Below are 19,972 nucleotides of genomic sequence, written 5' to 3' on the forward strand. Positions count from 1 at the left end.
ATGTGTTTGCGATCTTACAGTGAGTCTATGTATTTATCTATAATTTCTCTATAATTTCTGTTGTATATTGGTTTATTTTGTGGCTAAAAGATTTAACAAAATGTTCAAAGAGTAATTTATTTTGTGGCTGAAAGATTTAACAAAATGTTCAAAGAGTAATTAATTAATAAAACATGTATGTATACCTGAAGACACTGGATATCCATGTAGCCTGAGAGTTCAAAGTCTCCCAAGGCTGTTGAGTTCAGATCAATCAAAGCATTTTCTCTGCCACGTCCAATTCCTTTTTCATGTCAATAGTTGCTGACAAAATAACTTTCTTGTTATAATCGTGCGTTTTCAATGTATAAAGCATAGATTAAACATTATGATAAGGATATGGGGACACACCTGTAAACATGATCTAATGCTGATTTGTTCTCATTTTGGAAATGCCTATTGATCCCCAACCATTTTGGAAATGCTTTCTCGTCCGCCACTTAGTAGGTCAAGAATGTGATGATGGTATTAGTAAGTCATGGAATTGGGCCATAGTATTTTAACAAAGGCTATTTGCAACTTAAGAATATCCATAATGAAGTGGAAGTGAATTTCAATCAATAAAAATCATATTAAACACACACATATATAATTAATAAAAATAATGATGTTATTTTTTTCCAAAGGAAAAAGCGAAGACTTTTTATTAAGATTTATAAAAAGTTTACATTGTAAATGCTGAGCATCACTGATCCGTCAGAGGGATTACCGAAACCTGTTTTACAAAGAAAAACTGCTGATTTGTACCTCAGCTGTTTCATAGTAAGCTGCTGATTCTGTACTGATACCTCTGAAAAGAGGTGCCATTCATATACTGCAAAAACACGGGACTGTTTGCACAAAAATTATAACAGAAAATATATCCACAGCAAGCCGGGCCTCCTCAGCTGGCCTGACACCTGGTTTGGAAGTTTTTTAAGCAATTCTACCAAAAGCTGTTTTGTTTATGTGGAAAAACAGAATTTTGGAGCAATGTAATAGAACAAGAAAAAACGCTCGAGAGTCAGGGAGGCTGATGGTATGGCGGCTGTATCGATCTTCTAATTTGACCTTGTTCTTCTTCTACGATCACCCAGCTACCCAAATCCTGTTGAAGACCATCTTTAGAAAGCTGGTCTGCTGATTCATTTCTTTCCCTGAAAATGTGGCGAAGGGTGAAGCTATTAAAATATGATTTTAATCTCTGAACTTCTCCCAAGATTTGTTTTAGAAGTTGGTTCCTGCACGTACTTTGTCCATTTACCCATCTGATCACTATTTGGGAGTCTCCAAAAATTTGAATTGTGAGGGTACGCCTTTGAATGAGCCAACAGATGAGGAATTTCAAGGCCATAAGTTCAGCATAGTTGTTAGAGCCAGATCCAAGGCCCACCGATGCTTTTAGAACAGATAAAGGGGATTCATTGATGACTAAACCTGCTCCGGCTTTATTGTTCTGAGAAGCGCCGTCGAAGAAAGCACAGGGGATTCCTTCTGTGATCTGCATTTCTGGGATGATTCTTTGGGCATGGGCTTCCTTAGGCTCGGGGATGCTGGAGTAGATGGCAGTACTCTGGCTTGCGGTGATTGAAATAGGAGTTTCCTTATCCTGAAAGATACTTCTGTTCCTACTTATCCAAATACCCCAACTGATGATGAGGGGGAGATTGCGCAAGTTCCCATTGGGATGGGAGTCCCACCATTTTTGCCAAGCTTCTTGCACAGTATGTCCGTCCCATTCTAACTTTTTGTTCATGAGGTTCCCTACCTCACCCCAAATTTTAATGGCTTCTGAGCATTTTAAAAAGAGATGGTTTATTGTCTCAGCTTCTGATTTACACAGTGTGCACCTCCCAGGCCCGTACATGAATCTTGTCTGCAAGTAGTCCCAAGTTGGAATTCTGCTTTTAAGTATACACCAGAACAGGATTTTTGACTTTGGGGGGCTCTTAAGTTTCCATAGATGTTTTGACCACCACTCAGGATTCTCCCATCCTTTTCTTGACATAAGGAAACTATACCCATTCTTTGGAGCATATTCCCCAGTGTCTGCATGGGTCCAAATTAACTCATCATGTCTATCATTCAACCAGACATTTGTTCTGGAGAGATCTTGAGTAAAAGTACTCCATTCGATCCACCATCTTTGCTCCAGATCCAACTCTTCACCGTTCTTCCACGCTTGACCCCAGATGGATGAAAGTCCCGGATTTGCCACTTGGCTAAGATAGAGAAGCCCTTTATCCTCTAACTGCTGAATCAGTTCAGGGTTAAGGGCAAACCTTTCTGAACAGCCAACCCAAGGGTCCTTTCCTATCTTAACCTTTTCTCCATTCCCGATTTTCCAAGCTAGGCCTTGTTCAATTACTTTAAAAGACTCCAGAGTTGCTTTCCAAATTACCGACACATTCTTATGGCTCTTGACTGGGTTCCTGATCCAGACTTCCAAAGGAGTTGGATCTATATATTTCCTTTTAACTGTTCTGGTCCAGAGATTTTCCATCTTGATGAGGCGCCACCCTGATTTTGCCGACAAAGAAAGTCTGAAATCGGGTAAATTTTTTATCCCCCAACCGCCCCAGTCTTTTGGTCTCGCCACTTTCTCCCATGCAACCCAGGGGAGAACCGAGGATTCTTTGGATCCTGCCCACAAGAATCTGCTACAGATCCTTCGAATTTTCTCCAGCACACCTTTTGGGACCCAAGTTAAAGCTGCCCAATATACTGGAATGGCTAGTAACACTGATTTGATCAGGGTCAATCTCCCTGCTCTGGAAAGCCATTTGAAGCTCCAGTGTCTGATTCTGGCTTCAATTTTTGCAATTAGCCAAGACCAGTCCTCCTTCCTATAATTGTTTGGCTTCAACCAGAAACCCAGGTACTTGAATGGGGATGCCATATTGCACATTTCATATGGAAAATACAAGCTGAAATGTTCCTTTTCCTGTCTACTTAGCCCTTCCATGATGATTTGTGATTTCCTGGGGTTTATCTGCATTCCGGTAGCTTTCAAAAAGAGGTCAAAGATATTTTTAAGCTCCTTTAAATCATTTGTGGATCCACTAGTAAAAACCAGAATATCGTCTACAAAGAGAAGATGGGATATGAATAGGTTTACAGCTACCTCAATACCTTTTATCTTGCCTTCCCTTCTGCTTTTATGAATCAGCTGGCTTAGACCTTCAGCTACCAAAAGGAACAGCAGGGGGGATAAGGGGCAGCCTTGCCTCAGTCCTTTTTGTCCTTTGAAGAAAGGGGTAGCAGCTCCATTTATGAGTAATGCATAACTGACATCCGTGATGCATCCCATAACCCATCTGATGAAATCCACTTTGAATCCTAGGTGCGTTAGGAGCAAGCGAATATATGTCCAGTTTATCCGGTCATAGGCCTTAGATAAATCAATTTTTATTACAGCTCCCTTCTTGTTTTTCATCTTTACACTATGAAGGACCTCCTACGCCACTCCTATTGCTTCATGAATTTGTCTCCCATTCAGAAACCCAAATTGTTCAGGAGATATATGCCTTGATAGAATTGGTTTAATCCTGAGAGCTATCACTTTTGCAATAATTTTATAAATACTGTTACAGAGGGAGATGGGTCTAAAGTCCTCAAAAGATTCCGGTGCTTCCTTTTTTGGAATGAGAGCAATAAAAGTTGTATTAAAAGGACTGTAAATTTCTCCCTTTTGTCTTGATTCCTCCACAACATCTGATATTTCGTCTCCTATCTGCTCAAAGAAATGTAAGAAAAGCTCTACCGTCCAACCGTCCGGCCCGGGGCTTTTCTCTTTTGCCATGGATTTTATAACACTTTCCACTTCTTCCTTCGTTACCGGCTCCATTAGAGAATCTGCATCTTCCTCCTCCACATAGCTGTGGAAACATTGCGCTGTTTGAATGACTTCCGCTATGGTGATCTCTCCATTGTCTTTGAATAAAGATTGGAAGTGGTTTACCCCGAGAGATGATAGCGCTTCAAAAGTCTTAGCCTCCCTTCCATCTTCCGACTTTAATTGCCAAATGGTGTTTGCACTCTTCCTTCCTTTTGCATAATTATGGAAAAAACTGGTGTTATCATCCCCTGCTTTGAGCCAGATTGCCCTGCTCTTGAGCCTCCATTCTTCCTCTCTTGCCAGCAGAATTTGATTCTTGTGCTTTTCCAGAGCAACAATTTTCTCCTTTGATTCCTGGGTCGCATATCCATCTGCCTCTATGCATTCTAGAGATTGGAGTTCCTCTGATATCTTGGATAGGTCTTCGTTCTGCTTAAGTTTCCTATCCTTAGCCCACGAAATAGTTGCCTTTTTCAGTCTTTTAAGATTTTCCATAAGAAGAAAACCTTTATTCTCTTGAGATCCTCTGGCTGTATGTGTCCATGTTTCTTGGAACAGTTTAGTGTAGGAATCTTCTTGAAGCCAAGTGGCGTTGAATTTGAAAGGAGCTGGAGGTTTTGAGGGGCCTTTGGATAGCTCAAGATAAATCGGAAAATGATCCGAAGGGCCCCCTTCTTCTACCCATTGCCTGAATAAAGGAATTGCATCTGATAAAGCCTCATTAATTATGAAACGATCTAATCTCTTCGCCACTCTGGCAGCTCCTACTCTTCTGTTCCTCCATGTTGGTTTCAACTTGATGAGATTAGCTTCAATAAGATTATTTGAGGCTAAAAGATCCATAAAAAATTCTGATTGCGGATCCTCTCTTGCAGCAGGGCCCCAAGCTTCCGCTCTTCCTAGAGAGAAATTTAGATCTCCTCCCATCACCAGGAAGTTATTCTTCATAAACGAGGTTCCCATCAAATTGTTCCAGAATGGAATCCTTCCTTGGCACGGCCCATAAATATTGATGATTGTTAAAGGAGATTCGAATTCTGTGGACTGGCATTCTATCCCCAACACCTGCTTCATTCCCCACCGGTTCCAGATCCTAATTTTACTTTCTCTGATTCCCACAGCCAAGCCTCCAGAGTGGCCGTCGGAATCCATTGCTATAAAGGACCATCCTGGAAGGAGAGCATTAAGCATTGATTCAATGTCCTCCCCTTTCCCCAAAGTCTCCTGAAGAAGGAGAACGTCAGCTTTGGAGTTCAACACTAGCTCCCTAAGGGCCAGTTTTTTGGGTTTACTGGCTAAACCCCTACAATTCCAGGATGTAATGATCATTTAGAAAACAGCTGTGGGGCTTTGCACTGCTCTAAGTGCCCCAGTTATGGAGAGTTGTTTCCCGTCTGCCACATCGAAGATAGCCTGGACTTTGGCTTCAGAGAGCTTAGATTTCCTACCCCTTTTTTTCCTTGGCAGACTCTGAGATGAGGCTGGGTCAATGCCCCCTACGGCAATCGAGGAAACAGGCTTGCTTACTAGGGAGCGGAGATTGTAGGGGCATAGAGGTTGCTGATCCAGGGCAGAAGAGGTAAGAGCGCACCCATCACAATTCGAATCCAGGGAGGGAATGGCTGCCGATAAGTTTCCAATTGAGTTTTCCAGATTCCCTTCTTCCAACATAACAGTTTTAGCATTTTGATCAGAGGGAGGAGTTTTAGATGATGGATCATCAGATAAACATTTAACCATACATTTGTCTTTATTTTCAACAAAAGGAAGAGGAGAATCTGGATTTATACCCTTTTGATCCTCTGCAGGCCTTGGGTCTGCGGATGGTGGTGCATCTTCAGTGACCTTCATAGCTTCCTCTGGTTCCGGATCGATGAGAAAACTTTCCTTTGGTGGTGCCTGTGTTCCAGCTTCCTGACCTTGGCTCCCCTGTAGAATGTCTGTATCCATATGTTCATCCTCCTGAACTGCTGGGAACTCCTTGTTTGGCTGGAAATGAGGGCGTCTGTAGGTCCTTTCCGCCCACTCCTTAGGTCTCTGAAACCTTCTCCTGCGTCTTCCTAGAGGGCATTCCTTAGCCAAGTGCCCATACTCATGGCATCTATGACAGCGAAACGACAAATATTCATAGTCCAAGATTTGTTCAAAAACATAGTCCTTGTACTGAAGGTTGATTTTCTCTGCCAATCCTCCACTGGGCTTAAGGTTAACCAGGATCCGAGCCATTGCCCTGTTGTGGGTTTCCAGGAAAGACATATCAGCCTCCAAATAAGTTCCTAGCCGGTTCCCGATCGCCTTGAACACTGATTCGACCCATAGGAACGATGGCAGCCCTGGTGCTCTTACCCATACCGGGAAGACATCAGCCTTTTCATGGTCTGCATCAAACATGGGGCTCCAGTTTTTGAAAAGCACCGGGATGTTTTCAATCGACCAATATCTCTTCATAACCCAATCTGCTGCCTCTTTATTATCGAACCTGACTGAGAACCATCCTTTAGCCAAGGTCAGAACCCTAAAGTTTCTAATTGAATCCGAATGCCATTTCAGCTTCCCCCAGGCTTGAATGAACTCGGAAGAGAATTTCTTCCCTCTGGCTCTGCCTACCAGGGTACATTCAGCGACCTCCAAAACTTCTTCAATCTGGACATCCATCCCAAGCACCAGGTTCCCTTCTACCCCTTGGGATTTGATCAATCTCTGCTTTTTCCTCTGCCCTTCTGAGGCTTTGGTTCCCCTAGATGTATTCCTTAGGACTTTGTCTGTCTGCAATCCTTTATGAAGATCTGAACCAGCGATCCGAGGAGAAATTTCGGCCTCCGGTCTGATCTCCTTCTCAAAGGCAATCGGAGAATTTAGGGGTTCTGTCAGAGGGGGATTAAAAACCTGAGACCCATGAGCAGATCGCCTTTCATCCTCCCTTGACCCTTGGATTCCTTCGAAGCTCTGAGCCGGTCTCTCAGTCTCTTTAGGGCTGTTCCTGCTAGATGCTAGTGAAACTCTTGAGATAGGTGCTGAGATTCCGACATCTCCAGTCGGCCTTTGCCCTAGCTTTGAGCCTAGGGTTTCGAAATCTTCCAGACCGCCGGAAAGAAACGGCCCTGAGAACCCCGGCTTCCCTTTATTTTCGAAATGAGGAATGGATGAGCTTGTCTGTTGTAAACCCTTGGACGATCTTGGCAAAAGATGCTGCAACTTTCCATCATGGGGCTCTACTGCCGTCGCAAGCTTTTCTTTGGACTCGATTGGGAAGTTTTGAGTGGTTCTATCAGAGTCCGAAACAAACGGAGAAAAAGCTGGTTTTTCCACCGTTCCAAAGTAACGGACGATGTTCTCAGATGAAGGGTCCTTTCCCCAGACGGAGAGAATATCTTCCAGAGCTGGGTTCAGGTCAATACCCTCCTCCGGATTAACCATGGTTCCTGTGCTAATCACGGTTTGTTGTCGACTTGTCGAGTGCTGAGAAGTCACTGACGGTAACATACTATTCCTTTTTACCCCAGAGGGATTAAACTTCTCCTTTCACTGTAACAGAGGTCGCCAGGGGTCCTTCCTCGTGAGCCGTTCCACCTGCCGAGAACTACCTCCCTTACGCCTGAACGGGTTCAGTCTGCTACTGTCTACGCCCCGTCCGATCGATGGTGGACCCTAACCTCGGCCCTGCGGGCCTAGGTCTGGCCCCTGTTGCCGACGAAAACTCCTGCTGCGCTCCTCCTCCATCGTCCTCCTCTTCCTTGAACCTCCATCTCGCTATCTTATTGCAGTATGCACTAAGATCTTTTATCATGGCCTTTATTACTCATTTAAGTCAGCGCATCACAAATGGGAGAAAAAAATAATGATGTTATAATTTAGTTAATGATTTATTTTATTTTTATTTTAACTTTGTAGTTCGAAATGTATATTGAAATAAATGTTTTTTATGTTTATAGATGTTTTTTTAGCCATTTGAATTATATAAACAAATCATTTGATAAATCTTATATTATAAATATGCTATAAATAATGTAGCATTGTTATAATAAAAAATGATATAACCAAACAATTAAAAAAAATAAGAAAATGGTTTTTGAAATCTCTCTCTCTCTCTCTCTCTCTCTCTCTCTTTCTATATATATATATATGGAAATTATTCTAATTATAAGCAAAATGGGTGAATAAATTCAAAATAAGAAATAGTTATAGACTTTCTTTTCAATTTTGTTATGTTTATAGGCATGCCTATTTTGGGCTTCACTTTAATGTAATTATCAGCTAGTGTAACGATAAAAAAATAAATTCTCTGCAAATTCCTAGAGACACCAATATATAATAAGCATAAAAAATCTTACTTAATTATATATCCATGTTGGTAAAATTAAAAAAAACATAAAAAATAATTAACTTTTATTATTATTATTATTGCTAGATCCATATTGATAATGCGATTCTTTTTCAAAATAATCATATTATTGAGATTTGGTTGAACCAGCTAATGTGGTTCATCCTCAAGACAAAGGTGAGTAGACCACTTTCATCTCAATTCCTTACTAGTGTGGGATTCCTTACATAGGTGAAACTGTTAGCTCCATTAACCAAAGAATCCAAGAACATGCAACACACATTAGGCACAATCCATTAACCAAAGAATCAAAGAGCATGCAACAAACATTACACACAATCGTTCTAGTTCCTGAGCTTTATTTGGACATGCCATGAAATCTAAGCACCATGTCTACATTGAGGATTTCCAAGTAATCATAAGGGTGTTGAAAATAGCAACAAGAAATGCTAAATATAGAAATGCTAAAAATAGCATTGCTATAAATAGCATTTCGGGATACATTCCAATTTTAGTTAGTCCCTGAACTAAAATTGAGAATTAAAATTCGAATTTGATATTAGCATCTGTTTGAAAAATAATTAATTAAATCATCTTGAGTTAATTATTTGGACAAAATCAAACATGAAGTCTATGTGAAGACATGTAACAATTATCCCTTTGATTGAGGAAGTTATCCCTTAATTAAGGAGATCAGGATGAGTTGTACTTTGAGTTGTAATTAGTTAGCTCAGTTAACTGAGTTAAGTCTAGTTAGATTAGTTCCAACAGTTTGTGGAACTGATTATGAGTTCAGTTAGTTAATGCATGCATGCATGTAACTAGTGTACTGCAAATAACTGAATATTCCCTCATAAATAACTCATGAATGTTAGTGGAACTGATTATGAGTTCAGTTAGTTAATGCATGCATGCATGTAACTAGTGTACTTCAAATAACTGAATATTCTCTCATAAATAACTCATGCATGTTAGTTCAGTGAGAGACCCAGTTGAGATCAGAGGAAGGGACAATGTACTATCAGTTACAGGAATATTCCCACGAGGATATCTCTTGCATGCAGAAGGAATTCATTCCTCAAGGATTACACAGTTTATTCTGAGGACAATGTTGTGTGTGAGAGGAGAATTCACACAGGTGGCAGCCAGAGGACCCAGGAGAACTTGCACAAGGAAATAGGAGGCTTGGAGTACTGAAGGAAGGCATATGTTGTGTCTATTCAGTCTATGAGCAACGTTGATGGATTGTACTGAGAGTTGGATAGCATGTGAGCTAAAGCTTTGTGTAATCTGGAGATATTTCCACTTGTATGATAATAAAAATAGTGGGGTTTTTAGCTGAGGCTTTCCCCAAAGTATTCTTCTGTGTTCATGTGTGATTGATTTCTCATTCTCTGTTATATGTGTTCTATTTTATCTTGCTCAAAATTGATTAAGCTTCCGCAAGTTTGTTTGTAGAAGTAGATCAAGTATTTTGCTTTAGTATATTGCATTATCAGGTGATCTACAGTGGGAATTTCTACATGGTATCAGAGCAAAAGTGATCAAAGCAAAGAATAGTATACAAAGAAGTTCAAAGTTTGAAGTTTGAGGTTATTGATTATAGATATCGAACTCTTATCACATCTCAAATTTCACCAATGGTGTTGAATGGTTTGAGACTCGAGTATGCCCTTGATGGCAGCTCGAATTATACAGCCTGGAAGGATCGCATGGAAGTGGTATTAGAGGACAATGGTATGAAGGACTTCATTGATCAAGAAGTCTCCAAGCGAGCAGCTGCTAATGCCCAAGAATTGGCGGAATGGAAGAAATGTGTGGCTAGAGCGAGGAGGGTTCTTTTGGAGGGAGTTTGAGACCACATTGTCTCAAGTCTCCATGGGAAGGAGACACCATTTTCAATGTGGAAAACATTGAAGGATCTATATCAGAACAATAGCGATTAGTGGAAGCTGGCGCTGTAAGACAAGCTTCGGAAAATCAAGGGTGAAAAGGGCGACACAATCTCTACATATCTGAAAAAACTCACCACCTGCAAGGATGAGCTTGGAAGTGTAGGAATCACAACAACCGATGATGACATGGTGAGTCTTGCTCTCGTCGATCTTCCTAAGAGCTAGCATAGGTACCAAGACTCAGTAAATGGAAGAGAGAAACTACCAAATTGGGAATGACTATGGTCGGATCTGATGCAGGAGGAGATAAGGAGAAGCACCAGAGATGGTTCTTCATCAAAACATGATGATGAAGAAAATCTAGCCTTAGTGAGTAAGGTGAGGAAAGGGAAAGGGAAGGCTTCCCATTCCAAATCGAGTTCTTCCCATGGTGGGAAGAATATTGACAAATCGAAAGTGTGATGCTTTCATTGTCATGAGGTGGGGCATTATGATATGAATTGTCCTTAGAAGAAATCCAAGAAGGGATCCTCGAAAGGATCAGATGGTGAGGCACTGGCCTCACAATTCGAATTGGATTTCCCCCTCATTGCATGCATGGTTTCATCGATGGTGGGTTGTGTTTGGTACCTGGACAGTGGAGCCTCATTCCACATGACTGGTGACAAGAGTTTATTCATTACCTTGGAGGAGAAGGACCTCCAGATGGGCATAGAGATGGGCGATGATGGAAAGTACTGTGTCTCAGGTGAAGGCACGGTTGTGTTTCAGAGGGAGCATGGAGCTCCTCTCACCTTGACTAATGTAAAGTATGTGCCTGGTCTAAGGAAGAACCTGGTATCTATCACTATGTTGGAAGACAAAGGCTATGATGTAGTCTTTAGTAAAGTAAAGGCATTCCTGAGACACATCGGCACTAGACAGACCAAGAGGATTGGGATTCGAGTAAAGAATCTCTACAAGCTAGAGTTGATGACTCTGTTGCATTGACTTCCAAAGCAGAGTTGGTGAAAAACCAAGAAATTGGAGAGCTATGGCATAGAATATTGGGCCACTTACACCATGGGGCCTTGAAGATCATGCAACAGATTTCTACTAGACTTCCCAAGGGTAAACTGGAGCGAGTGGATACATGCAAAGGTTGTACCTTGGGTAAGTATGAAAAATATTCCTTTCAGGATCGAGACAGTCGAGCTAGATCAATCGTGGGGCGAGTTCATACAGATGTGTATGGACCATTCTCGACAGCCTCCATCGCTAAACAAAGGTATTGTGTTCTTTTCATTGATGATTTTTCTCGTAGATGTTGGATCTAGTTCATGTAGAATAAGGATCAAAGCTTCTCAAGGTTTTGTGAGTTGAAATCCTTAGTTGAGAAAGAATCAGGAAAGAAGATAAGGGCCTTGCAAAGTGACAATGGTGGAGAGTATGTCTCTCAACAATTTAAGGACTTATGTGCAACAGAAGGAATTAAACGGGAGTTGAGGACACCGCATAAGCCATAGCAGAATGCGGTGTCTAAAAGGAAGAAAAAAACAATTTTGGGAGTAGCTTGGGCGATGCTACATGACCAAGGCCTACCACTTCATTTGTGGGCCGAGGCATGCAATATAGCAGTATACTTGCAGAATAGAATCCCGCATCATATACTGGGGATGAAGATACCAGAGGAGGCTTTCTACGGGAAGAGATCAGATGTGAGTCACTTTAGGATCTTTGGCTCATCGGTATTTTTCCATGTGACCAAAGATGCCCGGAAGAAGCTAGAGCCAAGAATTGAGCTGGGAATACTTGTGGGGTACATTGATACACCCCACAACTATCGGGTGTTCTTGTCTACCAGTCAGAGGACAATAGTACACAGAGATCTAAAGTTCAATGAGCAGAAAGGCATGCGAGTTTCCCTTGAGAGGGAGCTTAAGTTGCATGCAAAGGAGGAAATTTTGGTTCCTAAGGAGGAGGAGCCTCAGAGTGATGTAGAGAAACCGCAAGTAGAGGATCCAGAAGTGGAGACATCCACTCATGTAGAGTCTTCCAGAGATGGGAAGAAACGCTCAAGGGAAGCTGACAGATTGTTGATGGATGTGAGAGAGAATGTGGGACAATCATGTTCTCAACGCAGACAGAGGAGGTCACCTGAGCAGTACACTGGTTACATGGCCCTGGTTGGGGAGTGTGTAGAGATCGAACCATCTTCCTTCGATGAAGCAGTGTAGCAGCCAGTCTGGGTTGATGCTATGGTGAGAAGTATGACTCCATAGTTCAGAACAGTGTTTGGGATGTTGTTCCAAGACAGGGGGACAAGTCAGTGGTGAGTTCCCGATGGCTTTACAAGGTAAAGCAAGCAACTGATGGTAGTTTTGAGAAACATAAGGCAAGGTTTGTTGCCCGAGGTTTCTCACAGGTTGAGGGGATCGACTATGATGAGACTTTTGCTCCTGTAGCAAGGTACTCATGTATCAGATCGATGTTGGCAATATCAACACAAATGGGTTGGAAGATCCATCAGATGGATGTGAAGACTGCATTCCTCAATGGAAAGATTGAGGAAGAGGTGTACATAGAGCACCCTGACTGATTTGAGGCCTTCGATCATGAGTCGCATGTCTACCAACTCAAGAGAGCTTTCTATGGGCTGAAGCAAGCACCTCGTGCTTGGTACACCAAGATCGACAGCTATTTCACGAGGTTGGGCTTCACAAAGAGTGAATTGGATGTGAACCTATACCACATCATGGTACATGGTAAGCCATTGATCATTGTTCTTTATGTTGATGATCTAATATTGACAGGTGATGATCCGTTGATCAAGTCATGCAAGGAGGACCTTGCAAGAGAGTTCAAGATGAAAGACATGGGTCTCATGCACTACTTTCTAGGCATGGAAGTGTGGCAGAAGGATGGGGAAGTGTTTGTGTCTCAAGGCAAGTATGCCAATGAGAAACTCAGGAGATTCCACATGGAGAAGTGCAAGCCCATGGAGAATCCTCTAGCAGGTAACTAGAGGAAGCAGGATGCTACTTCGAGTGAGGTACTAGCTACTACTATTTATCGGTAGCTTGTGGGTTCATTGATGTATTTAGTGAACACATGACTAGATTTGTGCTTTGCGGTGAACCAGCTGAGTCAAGCTATGGTTCAGCCTACCAAGCTATTTTGGAAGGTAGAGAAGCATGTGCTGAGATACCTCACAGGCACATCTCAGTATGGATTATGGTACATATGGACAGAGGGAGTGAAGCTTCAAGGCTTCACAAATGCAGACTGGGCAGGGAGTCCATCAGATTGAAAGAGCACTTCAAGAGGAATTTTCAACCTTTGTTCAGCTGTAGTTTCTTGGTAGAATAGGAAACACAGGTTAGTTGCACTTAGCTCAGCAAAGGCTGAATACATGGTTTCCAATCAGGCAGCATGTGAGGCCATTTGGATGTAGAAAATTCTAGTTGGATTGTTTGATCAGAGGATGGATCCAATTGTGATCTATTGCGATAATCAGAGTTGTATCAAACTCTATGAGAATCCAGTATATCATGATAGGTCCAAGCACATCGATATCTGGTATCATCATCTTCGAGACTGTGTGGTGAAGAGGATCATATTGTTGCAGTATGTTTCTATCGAGGATCAGGATGCAGACATTTTGACTAAGGCATTGTGAAAATGCAAATTCGAGTTCCACAGAGATAGGATCGGGGTGATAGATAATCCCTTTCTTATTGAGATGTAATGTTGAAAATAGCAACAAGAAATGCTAAATATAGAAATGCTAAAAATAGCATTTGTATAAATAGCATTTCAGGATACATTCCAATTTTAGTTAGTCCCTAAACTAAAATTGAGAATTAAAATTCGAATTTGATCTTAGCAGCTATTTGAAAAATAATTAATTAATTTATCCTGAATTAATTAGTTGGAGAAAATCAAACATGAAGTCTATGTAAAGACATGCAATAGTTATCCCTTTGATTGAGGAAGTTATCCCCTAATTAAGGAGATTAGGATGAGTTGTACTTTGAGTTGTAATTAGTTAGCTTAGTTAACTGAGTTAACTCCAGTTAGATTAGTTCCAACAGTTTGTGGAACAGATTGTGAGTTCAGTTAGTTAATGCATGCATGCATGTAACTAGTGTACTTTAGATAACTGAATATTCTCTCATAAATAACTCATGCATGTTAGTTCAGTCAGAGACCTAGTTCAGATCAGAGGAAGGGACAATGTACAATTAGTTGTAGGAATAGTCCCATGAGGATATCTCTTGCATGCAGAAGAAATTCATTCCTTGAGGATTGCGCAGTTTAGTATGAGGACAGTGTTGTGTGTGAGAGGAGAATTCACACAGGTGGCAGCCAAAGGACCCAGGAGAAACTGCACAAGGAAATAGGAGGCTTGGAGGACTGAAGGAAGGCACATGCTGTGTCTATTCAGTGTATGAGAAGATTGAGGGATTGTACTAAGAGCTGGATAGCTTGTGAGCTAAAGCTTTGTGTAATCCAGAGATATTTCCACTTGTATGATAATACAGATAACGAGGTTTTTAGCTGAGGCTTTCTCCAGGGTATTCTTCTATGTTCATGTGTGATTGATTTCTCATTCTCTGTTACATGTGTTCTATTTGATCTTGCTCAAAATCGATTAAGCTTCCGCAAGTTTGTTTGTAGAAGTAGATCAAGTATTTTGCTTTAGTATATTGCATTATCAGGTGATCTACAGTGGGAATTTCTACAAACGGTTTATCACTTCCAACATAGGAAGGTAAGAGAAACCATTGAGATTGAGAAGCATGTGATCAATCTCAACACGGATGATGGTTGGAAATTAAGCAAGAGCTCGATTCATGCTCTCTCCTCTTGATTGTTTTTCATTTCTATTTTCTATTTTTTCTATTTTGATTTCTATGTCACTTATGTACAGAGGATGAATAGTTGGTTTGAAATGTCGACCAAATCTCAATAATGTGATTAATCCGAAAGATATTATTATTATTCTTATTATTAAAAGAATTAATATCAAAGCTAAAGATACGTACATTAAAAAAACACATGAAAAATTATTCTTAATTATGGATATTTACCTCCACATTCTCATTGAGATTTTTTATATGTAAATAGTCTTTTTTGCAATACCATGGCTTATCAATACCACATGCCCAAAAAATCATAACTCACTTCATATGGCACTTGTTCAAATGACATTTTTTAATTAATCAATTTAAGTAAAAACCAAAAAGAATGGATAACTACTTTGAAAATAAATATTAACCTTAATATTACAAGATATTCTATGGAATTTAAATCCCTACCATCCATGTGATAATTATTGATTGCTAAATTAAATGTATGGAACCCTATTTCAAAATAGATGGTAGGTATTTAATCTCTATAGAATATTATAGAATATTCTTAATAATATGCTCAAAGCAAAGGCTAAGATTATTTCTAAAGCAAATATATTTTTTCTCCTCTTCAATAAATTCATTAATTAGAAAAAATGTTATCTCAACAAGAATGACGTGAAATGAGTTATATCTTTTTTGGGATTATTATTGATTAGACATGATATTGTAACATATCCTATTTATAAATTAAAAATTTCCATGAGAAAGTAAGTAAATCTCTATGATTAATAATCTTGTTACATATTTTTTTAAATGTATATATATTTAACCTGTATGTTATTTTTTTATTATTAATAATATTTTTCTTTTTTCAATTTAGTCAATTTTTATGTTTTTTAAATTAACTTAAAATATATAATAAAATAAGTGTTTTGATACGTATTATAAATTAATATATATGAAAATTTACCCACCATTTCATAAATTAAAAAATATAAATATTTACCAATCATTTAATTTATATCACTAAAATAATATTTAATAAATAAAAAATCACACAACGTATTACTAGACAGTTTTACTTTTATTATTTCCGTTTCCTATCATTTGGATGGGCCATTTCTTCCACGTTTCCGGGCTCCCAACTTTCATTTTCATGTGAAATATTACGAGTGTATGATGTATCACACATGTAATACCTTTTTCAAAACATTTTATTTTAGCAAGTCCATGGTTTTTATTTTCAATGATACATTTAACACTTAAAGCAGTAGATTGTCTCATCCTTTCATCTGTGGATTTATTTGAGTTTTATATTTACACCTTTTGTTATGATCTCAATGGTTTTATCTGTTTATGATTAGAATGGGTTTATTTTAATTTCAAATTTACTCATGAGATTGTGGTTATAAGTTTATGAGATTGCGGGTATTTGCGCCATTCCTTTATTTTTTGGTCGTAGATTCCTTTCGTTGTAGACACATTCCTATCTTTTCTGGCCACTTTTCCATTACTTATTCATAAGCAAATATCCCTTTAGTTGCCGTTCTTGCCTTATGAGCTAATCCCGCATTTCACTTGCACAGATCCGTTTCGTTGTCGCTACGTTATTAAGTTTCCAGGTGTTTGTCGTGTACTTATCAGCGTAAATGCCCTTACTTGGTGCTTATCTCATATTTACTATCATAAATACCTTTACTTGTGGGTATGCTTTTGCCTAATTTAGGTCATAATCCTTTATTTATCAGCATAGCTCCCTTTTCCTTGTCGTTTTTTACGCGCTAATACTTCAATCATCCCATTTCTTGTCGCTATGTTCTTGCCTATCGACGATCTACAATCCAAACGCAGATTTCTCCATGCTTAAAACAACAGGTTTAAATGAAAACTTCTCACTACGACAATAAACGACATTGGTGATGCATGTGGTGACCGTTTACTAGGAATGATTACTACCTATCAAATCATTTAACCACGTTTTTTTGGCCTTCAATTTTCAATGATTGTACTCTCCTAATTAAATGAGGTAGAAAAATGATGTAGAAGGAGCCAATTATATTTATGAAATTCTGGCCTTCATTTTTCAATGATTGTACTTACCTGATTAAATGAGGTAGAGAAATGATGTAGCAAGAACCAATTATATTTGTCAAAGTTATGAGACCCAAATAATGTGTAAAGATATAAATATTTATATCCGATCATGAGTATTAGGTTTGTTATTCTTGATTTTGATAGCTATCACTTTTTAGGAGTGAGCACTAATGCCATGACCTATAAGCCAACTTGGTGACAACCACAAGTACATTAACTTGGCATTGATTATCTAACAATAAATGATTGTACTCTCCTAATTAAATGAGGTAGAAAAATGATGTAGAAGGAGCCAATTATATTTATGAAATTTCGGCCTTCATTTTTCAATGATTGTACTTACCTCATTAAATGAGGTAGAGAAATGATGTAGCAAGAACCAATTATATTTATCAAAGTTGTGAGACCCAAATAATGTGTAAAGATATAAATATTTATATCTGATAATGAGTATTAGGTTTGTTATTCTTGATTTTGATAGCTATCACTTTTTAGGAGTGAGCACTAATGCCATGACCTATAAGCCAACCTAGTGACAACCACAAGTACATTAACTTGGGCATTGATTATATAACAATAAATGATTGTACTCTCCTAATTAAATGAGGTAGAAAAATGATGTAGAAGGAGCCAATTATATTTATGGAATTTTGGCCTTCACTTTTCAATGATGGTACTCACCTAATTAAATGAGGTAGAGAAATGATGTAGAAAGAACCAATTATATTTATAGAGTTGTGAGACCCAAATAATGTGTAAAGATATAAATATTTATATCTGATAATGAGTATTAGGTTTGTTATTCTTGATTTTGATAGCTATCACTTTTTAGGAGTGAGCACTAATGCCATGACCTATAAGCCAACCTAGTGACAACCACAAGTACATTAACTTGGGCATTGATTATCTAACAATAAATGATTGTACTCTCCTAATTAAATGAGGTAGAAAAATGATGTAGAAGGAGCCAATTATATTTATGGAATTTTGGCCTTCACTTTTCAATGATGGTACTCACCTAATTAAATGAGGTAGAGAAATGATGTAGAAAGACCCAAATAATTTGTAAATATATAAATATTTATATCTGATCATGTGCCTTAGGTTTTCTACACTTGATTTTGATTGCTATCACCTTTTAGGAGTGAGCACTAATGCCATGACCTATAACTGAACGTGGTGACAATCACAAGTACATTAACTTGGGCATTGATTATCTAACAAAAAAGTTGAGGTCATGCCAAACTATAGCAATTTAACTAAGATGGATGTGTTATCCAATCATAAAAACAAATGGGATTTTAAACCAAAGAAGAGTCTCAATTAGTATGTGCTATGATTGGTATGGAAAAAGCTTTCTGATTAATGGCACAATGACTTTTCATTAAGATTTTAGATTTATGATATTTCTTTTTTACTAATTTCATAAGATTTATAGAATGAAAGTAAAAATTATGATCTAGTAATGTTGGTAATGAATATAAAGATTTCACAATTATTTTTCAAAATAGAGCAAGATTATTACTTCTTGTTTAAAAATTTGAGGAATAATTTTAGAAAAATCTTTAGATAAATGGTAAAAATTTCTAATAAAAGAAGAAAATGAACTTAAAGAATAGAATAAATTTACCATAAATAAATGATTATGTTGATGATGATTAACGTAATATGAAACCTTTGGAAGGTATGAGATTACTTAAAAATCTTTAGCATTTTATTTCTACACTCAAGAAGCCTTAAGAGAAGTGTTTCAAAATCACCATAGTTTTTCTCATTTAAAAGGTCAAGAAGGCCAGTAGTTTGAAAAATATTTTGAAAATTAGATTGAATGTGAGTATAAGATGGATAATCTAAGAAAAGAGTTTTTCATCTACAACCCTCTTGGTGTCTCAAAGGTGACAAACTCTTTCATCCCATGTTGTTCTGGGAGGTAACAATTTCCTAGTTTCACTATGAAGATCATGGTATTTTTTTCTTATTTTACAAATATTTCTTTTCTTCTTAGCATTAGTCAAGAAGGAGAGAATATTTTGATTTTCAAGATTAGGATTGATCACCTCCTTATAACATCTTAGTTTGATTTTTCCCTATAACTCTTTATCACCCTGCATTTTTATTTAAATTATAAAGTACAAATATTTTTAATATTATTCTTATTCATCAAAATCATATCCTCCCTTATCCCGCAATGTTCAAGAAAAGACTGGACATCCTTGTTCCATATTTGTTTTGAGCTGAAGATGGGTGGTTTGGCTAGGATTATAAGCAATTTTATGAAATCGTTTGGCTTCCATTTTGTTTAATTTATTCTTCTATTCATAACCATACTTTCAATGGGTGAAGCCTTTCTTAAATAAAGAGGATACGATAGTGATTATTTCCTTTAATCTTGAGACTACAGGTTATAAATTTCTTTTAGATATGTTCTATATTACTCCATGACTCTTTGGATATATTGCAATTCCAAGCCTCACATCCATATAAAATAATAGACGGGATGAGAGCCTGAAAGAGGAGTTTCTTTTCATCCCATATCCAAAGATTTTTTGACTTGCAATTTCCTTCATATTCATATTAATATTTCCATCCTCCATTTTTCTTTTCTCAATTCTATAACTCTCATTAAGGTTGTGATGGATATCGAGTACAAAATAATTTTATGAAGGAACTTCCTCCAAGTAGTTGTTTTCATATATGAAAATATCATAAGTGATCTTTTCAAATTTAATTATCCTCACTGTATTTTTTTCAATATTAATTGTCATAGTTATTGTGAATGGGAAAATTCTTAGAGGATTTTTAGTCTCTTTCCAAGATTGTAATGGCTCTTGGCTAAGAGAATAATATTTTCAATATAAAGAAGAATAGTTATGACTATGTTGGTGAGCATGGGGCCAACACAACCTACTTCATGCATGGGGCCATGTCATGAAGTGTTGAATCGAGGGAATCACATATCCATGAACCTTAC

The 19,972-nt window shown here is 38.3% G+C and overlaps 1 protein-coding gene across 1 annotated transcript in view; it reads right to left on the reverse strand.

Annotated features, from left to right (window-relative positions):
- Positions 1 to 7,469: 7,469 nt before the first annotated feature.
- LOC149145807 ((-)-camphene synthase, chloroplastic-like) overlaps positions 7,470 to 19,972 on the reverse strand; it is a 108,433-nt gene continuing 95,930 nt past the window's right edge. The window contains exon 8 of the mRNA XM_089452563.1: positions 7,470 to 7,646. Coding sequence (XP_089308689.1) covers positions 7,470 to 7,646 — 177 coding nt within the window. The remainder of the gene's footprint in view (positions 7,647 to 19,972) is intronic.

The sequence above is a fragment of the Pinus tabuliformis genome, chromosome X, assembly GCF_031772625.1.
Source record: "Pinus tabuliformis cultivar Carrire ecotype Pingquan chromosome X, CPIR1, whole genome shotgun sequence".
In the NCBI taxonomy this organism is placed as follows: domain Eukaryota; kingdom Viridiplantae; phylum Streptophyta; class Pinopsida; order Pinales; family Pinaceae; genus Pinus; species Pinus tabuliformis.